This window comes from Pelmatolapia mariae, linkage group LG17, assembly GCF_036321145.2.
Source record: "Pelmatolapia mariae isolate MD_Pm_ZW linkage group LG17, Pm_UMD_F_2, whole genome shotgun sequence".
NCBI classification, from domain to species: Eukaryota; Metazoa; Chordata; class Actinopteri; order Cichliformes; family Cichlidae; genus Pelmatolapia; species Pelmatolapia mariae.
This window is the reverse complement of record NC_086242.1, coordinates 37,620,872-37,629,075: the sequence shown is the minus strand read 5'-3', so window position 1 is coordinate 37,629,075 and position 8,204 is coordinate 37,620,872. Positions and strand designations below refer to the sequence as shown.

Genomic DNA, 8,204 nt, shown 5'->3' with positions numbered 1-8,204 from the left:
CTCTGCTTAATTATTATCAACTATCAACTCCACTATCAGTCTCACATTATAGCACCAACAGCAAAGTCAGTGCTCAAAAGTAATCTTTCATTTGACAGCACATTTAAGGTGGTCAGGCCAGAGATGAATGGCCAGATTTCTACGAGCCGATAAGATGACAACAGCGACTCAGATAGCCACGCGTTCAAACCGGGGTACGCATAAGAGCATTTTTAAATGCACAACACAAACCTTTGTAGCAGTTGGGCTCCAGTTAGAGCAGAATGGGGGATTTGCACCATTCATGTACAGACAAGCAACTGTGTGATGCTGTCATGTCAATATGGACCAAGATCTGTGGTCACTAGGTGGTCCAGCACGTGGTTAATGTACACAATACTCCCAAAAGTATTCGCTCATCTGCTTTCACACACATATGAACTTGAGACTTGAGTGACATCCAGCTGCAGAGTGGGGGACACAGTTAGGCTCAGTGGGTGAACAGGTGACCATATGGCTTATAGCCAGAGAGCAGTAGGCCTGGGTTCAAATCCTGCGTGCTGCCCCGCCCTGCTTTCTTATCTAGCTACATTGTCAAAAAATAATCTTAAAAAAACAACTCTTCTAGGAAGGCTTTCCACAAGGTTAAGGAGTTTTTTTAAATGAGAATTTGTAGCCATTCTTCCAGAAGCCCATTTGTGAGGTCAGACACTGATGTTGGATGGGAAGGCCTGGCTCGCTGTCGCTAATTCATCCCAAAGGTTTTCTGTTGGACTGAGGTCAAGGCACTGTGCAAGCCAGTCAAGTTTACTCACACCTCACTTGCTTGTCCATGTCTTTCTGGACCTTGCTTTGTGCACTGATGCACAGTCATGTTGGAACAGTCCCTAAATTGCTCCCACAAAGTTGAGGGCATGAAAATGTCTGTAGTGATCAACTCTAAAGAAAGATGGCGACCTCTGCATACTCTGCGCCTTGACGTTCGCTCACCCCGAGCTGTGATTTTATGTTCCCAATCACTTCCACTTTGATGTAATACCAATCAACAGTTTACTGTGAAATATTTAGGAGAGGAAATTCCATAACATTCCTGAGAGCAACCCATTCTTTCACAAACACTGGTAGAAGCAATCTGCATGCCCAGATACTTGATTTAATACACCTGTAGCCATGGAAGTGATTGGAATGCCTTATTCCCATGATTTGAAAGAACAGGTGACTGAATACTTTTGGCAATATAGTGCAAGTCAAAGAAAGCACTTCAGAAGGCAAAAAGGGTCCAACCCAGGCCTTGAAAGGTGTGCCTAATAATGGGTGTACGGGGTGTATTTCTTTAAGTTTTTGGAGACTGGACATCTATGGTAACACAGCAAAAATGGAAATTAAGGGAAATGTAAGAAAACAAGAGTTTCTAGTTTATTTAAAAAAGAAAAAACAACTCCTTTAATTTTACAACAATTTTTTTCCTCTTCTTTTTTCTGGAAATAATTAACAGCAAGCGAGTCAAACAGAAGGAAAAAACCCAAAACATTCCCGTCACTGTGTAACACTGTAAAAAGGAAAGTCAAGACAGACGTGATGAAGCATCATCTTGATTCACTGAAATTCTTCTTGCTGTGAGCTCAGAGTCTTTTCTCTGTCCAACAAGTACCACAGCACAGGGAACGGTGCACAGTTAGACTTTGCTTTTCGCTTTGTTGCTCTTCTTCTTTTCAGTGGTGCTGCTGGTGGGAGGTGCAGGGTTTAATGGTGGAGCACCCAGTTTCTTTGTTTTGGCTTTTTTTACTTTGTCCTTTATAGCTTCGATGTCCAGCTTGCCTTCTGTAGGAGCTGTGGATACATTGTTAGATGAGACAAGAATTGACAAATTAAGGGCAAAGCTATACCAAGTGCTCAAGAATCCAGCTTTTTCCTTTAATTTGTCACTACTAGGTTCTGAGATCAGTGTTTGTTTTAATATTTCTACCTTTAGCAGTCTTCTTCATCAGAGGCTTCTCTTTAGGAGGAATGAAGGCTTTGTTCCGCTCTTCTTGCTTCTTGGTCAGTGCGGTGGCCTGTTTCACCTAAAAAGAGGAAGTAAGTTTACAAAGGCGACGTTACACAATGCTTGGTTGCTGCCACTGAAACTCGAAAGCAGCCTGAAGAAAACCGAAAGAGACAAAGCCACCATAAATTCTCACCTTGATTTCTTCCATCTTCTTCCTTTTCTTCACACTCTCCCGCAGGAAGAATTCTCCTGTGGCCAGCTCCTGGTCAACCTGCATAGGAAGTCCACATATTTGAAACGTACTTTAAATTGCCTCAACATGCAATTTAGTCTCAGCGGCTGTGTGTGTTTGTTATACATTAAAAAACACTGAAATTCTTCAAACATGCTTCCCCTGACCTTGCTCTCTGGCTGTGGAGGAGGGAACGGGGTGTACTCCTTCTTCACGCTCTTCTTCTTGGGTTCCTTGCGCTTGGCAAGATTCTTGTGTCGGAACTTGGGCAGAAAGCGCTCCCAGTTTTGCATCCGCAGTTCGGGGTCTTTGGACAGCTCCCGTTTGATCATCAGAGTCTGATGGTTGCAGCCGTGGGTGGTGGTGATGGAGGGGCAGAACAACAGTTATAAAGATGCAATACTTTGGCCATGTTGTATATTTACACCTTATGTAGTGACTGCAGTAAAATGCTGTTTTATTAAAGACTGTACTGTGCAAAAGTCACTTATTTCGTTTTTTGCTAGAAAACTGGGAAATAAGTGCAGGTATTTACTGAAATGTGCAAACATAAATGGAAATACAGTACATAAAGTGAAACCAAAGAACATTTCCAACAAGCATGAAAGTCAATGTCTCAGAGGAAATTCCAAGTCCTTTTCTTTTGTTCTGTTCACAAGATGATCCCACACAGTTTGAATAACACTGATCTCTGAGGACGCTGACCAAAAGTGTTGCATTGTGTTTTTCTATCAGATATGCTTTTACTGCATTGGCAGTGAGTTTGACATCACTGTCATGTCTTCCAGATGGTATTGCATGATAGCTCAGAATCTGATGGTATTTTTCTGCAATCATAATTCCACCAATTTTGACGAGACCTCCACCACTGAAACCATGACAGAACCTCCAGTGTGTTTTACAGACGCTGGAAACTCACTGTTGTATCTCTGTCCTAACCTCGAATACGAACAGGAACTTTCACATTTAGAGTTGTCAATCCATCAGACCTGTTGACACTGATTTTTAGTTCAGGGCTTGTGTAATTTAAGCCTTTTTTCCCAGTTAATTTCCCTTAAGAATAGCTTCTTCAAAGCCTGGAATACTTCAGTTAGAAGGTTTTCAAGGAGGCATTATGTTGATGCCTGAACCAGCTCAACAGGCTCCCTTTGATGTTCTGTTAAGGAGGAATATTTTTCTGTTGTAAAATATTGGAAAAACATTCCTATGAAAATGATCAGGTACCTCGACTGTAACTGAGTGAGGGAAGAAAAGACCCAATGAAAAAAAAATGGAGAGCTACTATTCAAGACCACTTTTACAAGAAAGTCTGGCTCCATGGAAGTAAAATATATTAAAATGATGGCTGGCTAAAGACTTTTGCACAGTGCTGTAAGCTGTAACCACTGGTTAGGCAATTTAAAAAACATTCTGTGACTCATACAAAAGAGGAAGTCCTATTTTACATAGTCAGCTCTGTGAAGCATGCTCTTTCATGCCCTCAGCTCTGGGCTGAGCCAACCTTGGCGTGCAAACCCAGAGAGATGGACTTCAGTCAGGAAATCAAGAACAAGGATGGAAAACATCATCACTGGGCATAAATGCAGCGAACAGTTTCACTCTGACTATTGTTTCTGCAGCAGTTTGAACATACCTTGATGTTGTAAATGGGATGAATGTTCTTCATGGTGTCCAACACCACTTTACGAACCTGAAAAGCAGAGGCAGAAGAACAAGTTTTGAAAAGGAAAATCATAAATGCTTCAACATTCTTTGCCTCATTAGAGTAACAGTTCACCTCTCCATCAGGTTTAGCTAAACCCAAACTGAAGGGCGTTTGTATTACACCAACGACTTCTCTCTTTTACTCTCACGCATGAACCCACACAGTGGGCTCAGATGTTTAGCTGTCAGGAGGTTCTGTATACCCTGATGTCACATAGGATAAACAAACACACTAAAGTAGTCAGCGTAGGCACCTTTTCATAAATACAACTGATCTTATTATGTTTAGTCACCCATTATTGACAGTCTTACCTCCTTTAATCCGCTGTAGGGTCCCAGTGCAGACACCGTGTTCCCCTGCACCATCACATAGCAGTTGGTCAGTAATTCCAGTGCCTGCAGAGAAGAAACAGGCAACATGAAGCACACAGACAGAACTTCAAAAGAAATCATCTGTTAACAAGAGTTGCAAAGACACATGGGCTGATAAATGCTGCCACCTACTGACATTAATTCAAAAGTACACAACACTGAGACTTGTTTACATTGCAGATTGGTGAAAATCAGTGACACAGATGCACAATTCATGATTTAGAAACAAATTGGATTCTCTTACTTTTTCCTAACATGATTAACCTCAGACAGAAAGACCTCAGAAAGCTGGACTCTGGTGTGAGACTCACCTTTAGGGTGGAGCCTTTGGGGCCAATGAGCCGCTGCCTTCGCTTCACAAACCGCTCTTTACTCCTCACCATAGTGCCAATTTTGATGATGTCACAGGCAATGTCATCCTGTAATATTCTTACAGCCTGGAGGCAACAACACATCACTGAGGTAAAAGGTATCAAAAAGTCTGCATAACTCTCAGTGCTTAGTGACAGCAATCACACACATACTCGAAAACATTAAAGGATGAAATCTACATGTTGTGCATGCCGCAAACTGGCACAGTAGTGTTACCTGTTCAAATGGCACACTCCTCGCCAGCAGCTTAATAAGATCTCTGGCTCTCACAATGGCATAAGGGTCAAAGGTCTTCTTAGTGGTGCAGACTGTCATGCTGCCTTCTATTAGGTCCAAAGAAGGTTTAATGTGCTGAGAACAACAACAACAACAAATGATTCAGTAAGTGAACAGCTCAGGTCTGCAATTCAGCCTCGTAAAGCTGCCAATGTAAGAGCCACCTTGACACTTAACTGGAAAAAAATGTTATAGAGGAGAGAAATAAAACCAAAACAATGTGTGATAATAACTGGGGATGTGGCAATGTTCAACATGAATTAAAAAAAAAAATAGTTCAGCTGTAGGACTTTCTGACACTGTGGACCAAGGCTTTTGCTGAAAGATACAAAGAGCTTACAAAGCATCAAAGAAATCTCACTGTTTAAAGGTGTCGTGGGCACCTTTAAACAGTGACACATCTCCACAATTTCCAAGGCATTAAACATTCCCTGGAACACAATGAAGACAGCCACCAAAGAGGGAAGAAACCATGGGAAAACAGTGACATTACCAAAACACTAATGGGAAAAAAGCATGAAAAAACCGATCCAGGAGGCTTCCAAGATCACTGCAGAAATACTAAAAGGAGCTCCATATACTTCACCAGTATTGATTGTTTACTATGTGTCATGACTATCTCTGTATTCTTCATATGCCTGGGCTATGTGGTAAGGTGTGTTACACCGCTGAGAATGGGGAAGGAAGCACAACAGACAAATTAAAAGGGAATCGCTGCCCCAGTCTGTCCAAACCAGAGTCTAAGCAGTAATCTATGAACAGCCCCAAAATAACAGTCTGCTTTTGCACAAAACCCTCATGCACCTGGCAGAAGGCAGGTGGGGAGGAATTTCACATTTCAGTACACTCATCCAAAACATATCTCCAAATAAAAAATAATAATAATCACCTCCAATAGAAAGATATTGTTTGGGAAATGCCCAGAGCCCAGATATGATTTTAACTGAATAACTATGGGGACGACTAGAGAGATGACAATATAATGAAGGTATATCAACAACGGCAGGCTTTCTTTGAAATTAGATGGTTAAAATGTAGAACCAAAAATTTGTACTGCACTTAAAATATGGCGTAAATAACAGATTCACAGAAAACATGGTGCCTGCTCCTGAGAGGTTGCATATGTTATTGTAGCGATTTGGCCGGGTAAAAGAAGAGGTACTTTTGTAACACAAAACTAGTGCTGAATTTCTCATTTTTATTCCTCCGCTTACAAGATTTCAATGTTTTTTCATTTGAACTTACAGGTGATAGGTCACAATAAAATTTTAAAATCCTGAAATAATTTATCCTGGAACCTTTTTTACATTGTAAATCTGTTAACAGGGGAGTACAGACTTTATATCCACTATATGTATACATTAATACAAGATAGCATACAACCTGATGAGACTAAAGAAAGTGGTAAAAAAAGGTTGACTTCCTTCATAGAGCTACATTATAATTGAGATACAGCTGACAGACAAGTATTATCATCTGTGTACAGTGCAAGCAGCTTATTCTGACTCACCACCTCTCCTAAAGCCTTCTCCACCAGAGGCCAGCACTCTTTCAAGTAGGCCTCCCTGTACTTGGGGAAGAGGGTGGCAAAGCTACTCTCCTCCAGCAAACCGCGGGGGTTATCCTCTTTGGTGAACGGTGGCTCCTTCCATCCATCGGGAACTGTCAGGAGTTCGGATTCATCCACTGCAGGACGCACGTGAAGTCACGTTACTACAGCTCATTACAACGAAGGCATAGACTACCAACACGAGGTATACTTAAGCAAAGGGAATAGAGTATGAGTTAGAGACAGAATATTGAAAAGATATACTGAAGGAACGCGGAGAACGGTCCACTGACCAAAATAATACAAGTTTGAAATTCTCATCATTGATGTGTTCCCCTGGCCGAGGCGACTCAGTCTGCAGACTTTGAAACGTGTTTGAATCCAGGCAGGTAATAGCTAGCTGCCCGGCGTCAGGAAACAGTTGTCAGTTTAAGTATGTGAAAAGTAATTGTTCGGGTTATTTTTCTTAATGCGACCCTATAACACAGCGAGTAAGGGTAACTACACTCACCAAACCAATCTGTTTACAATGCGAGAGCCGCCATGCTAGCAGAACGGTAACTCCAGCATGCCTCGCAGCCGTCGTCTAAAGCGGGGAAACAATACTGTTCTTCACGCGGGACGGCTCGCTGGTGTCACTTAACCTCATCTGACGCGAAAGAATCAAACTCACCTTGGCTTTTAATCTTTTTCGATTTTTTCCCCGTTTGCTCCTCACTCACGCCGTCACTGGCTGTGGAGGACGCCATTGCTAAGAAGAGACGGAAGTGACGTACAATACTCTTCCTGGTGCAACCTGAAGCGTCTACTAAAATAAAAATAAAAGCTTTCTAACATCTCACCTGTTTGTTTTTATTCTGGCAAACATGAATACAATTTTTATTGATAGAGCTTGTGCTTCGGTCATGTAGTGATTGTGCTTAACTGTATGAAGCTTTCTGTGTGAATGCTGTAGGCATTCTGTGTGTGTGTGTGTTCCTGTCTAGCTATCTTTGTGAGGACCGAAATCTGCATTCTGCTGTACTTGTGAGAACCAACAGTCACTTGTGAGGACACACTCGCTGGTCCTCACAAGTTTGAAGGCCTTCTAGAGGCTCAAAATGTGGTTTTAGTGTCAGGGTTACAATTAGATTATGGTTAGGTTTAGGTTTAGGGGCTAGGGAAAGCATTATGTCAATGAAGGTCCTCACTAAGATAGCTGAACGGGGTTGTGTGTGTGTGTGTGTGTGTGTGTGTGTGTGTGTGTGTGTGTGTGTGTGTGTGTGTGTGAGTGTGAGTGTGAGAGAGAGAGAGAGAGAGAGACCCTTTTTTGGGCAGCATCCCATTGGAACATTCAAATTGAATATTATATACTGTGCGTGTCTCTCTATGCATTTGTGTTTCCATATGTGCATATATTTCTAATTGTGTGTATCTGCTGTCTGTTCTTTCTTGCTTTTTTAAAAAATTTCTGCCAATTTTTCACAGTTGAACAACAAGTAGTTTTGAGGGAACTTCACCTGTTCAGCTTTTTTTCAGCTGGTCATTTTGCTTTTCCAATATTTCTGCTTAAGTTATTACGATTCCGCTAAATCATAGTATTTATACTATTACTTAGTATTTGTGGTAAATCATAATATTTGTTCTAAAACATAGTAATTCTGCTAAATCATAGTATTTGTGCTAAATTTAGTATTTCTACTAAATATAGTATTTCTACCAAATCATAGTATTTCTGCCAAATAATAGTATTT

General features: G+C 41.3%; 1 protein-coding gene across 1 annotated transcript; it reads right to left on the bottom strand.

The window, feature by feature from the left end:
- Window positions 1-1,378: 1,378 nt before the first annotated feature.
- On the bottom strand, window positions 1,379-7,252 carry krr1 (KRR1 small subunit processome component homolog). Its single transcript, XM_063500900.1, has 10 exons — window positions 7,145-7,252; window positions 6,433-6,608; window positions 4,863-4,997; window positions 4,586-4,711; window positions 4,215-4,298; window positions 3,832-3,888; window positions 2,366-2,536; window positions 2,160-2,237; window positions 1,946-2,042; window positions 1,379-1,809 (listed from the first exon to the last, which is right to left on the bottom strand). The coding sequence occupies exons 1-10, from the start codon at window positions 7,218-7,220 to the stop codon at window positions 1,655-1,657; spliced, it is 1,155 nt and encodes a 384-aa protein (XP_063356970.1). The 5' UTR covers window positions 7,221-7,252; the 3' UTR covers window positions 1,379-1,654.
- Window positions 7,253-8,204: the final 952 nt, after the last annotated feature.

Coding starts and splice junctions, on each gene's coding strand:
- krr1 (XM_063500900.1), bottom strand. CDS start 7,220: ATGGCGTCCTCCACAGCCAGTGACGGCGTGAGTGAGGAGCAAACGGGG. Junction 3,889..4,214: donor CCTACAGCGGATTAAAGGAG/GTAAGACTGTCA, acceptor TCTGCTTTTCAG/GTTCGTAAAGTGGTGTTGGA. Junction 2,043..2,159: donor AGAAGATGGAAGAAATCAAG/GTGAGAATTTAT, acceptor TCCTCTTTTTAG/GTGAAACAGGCCACCGCACT.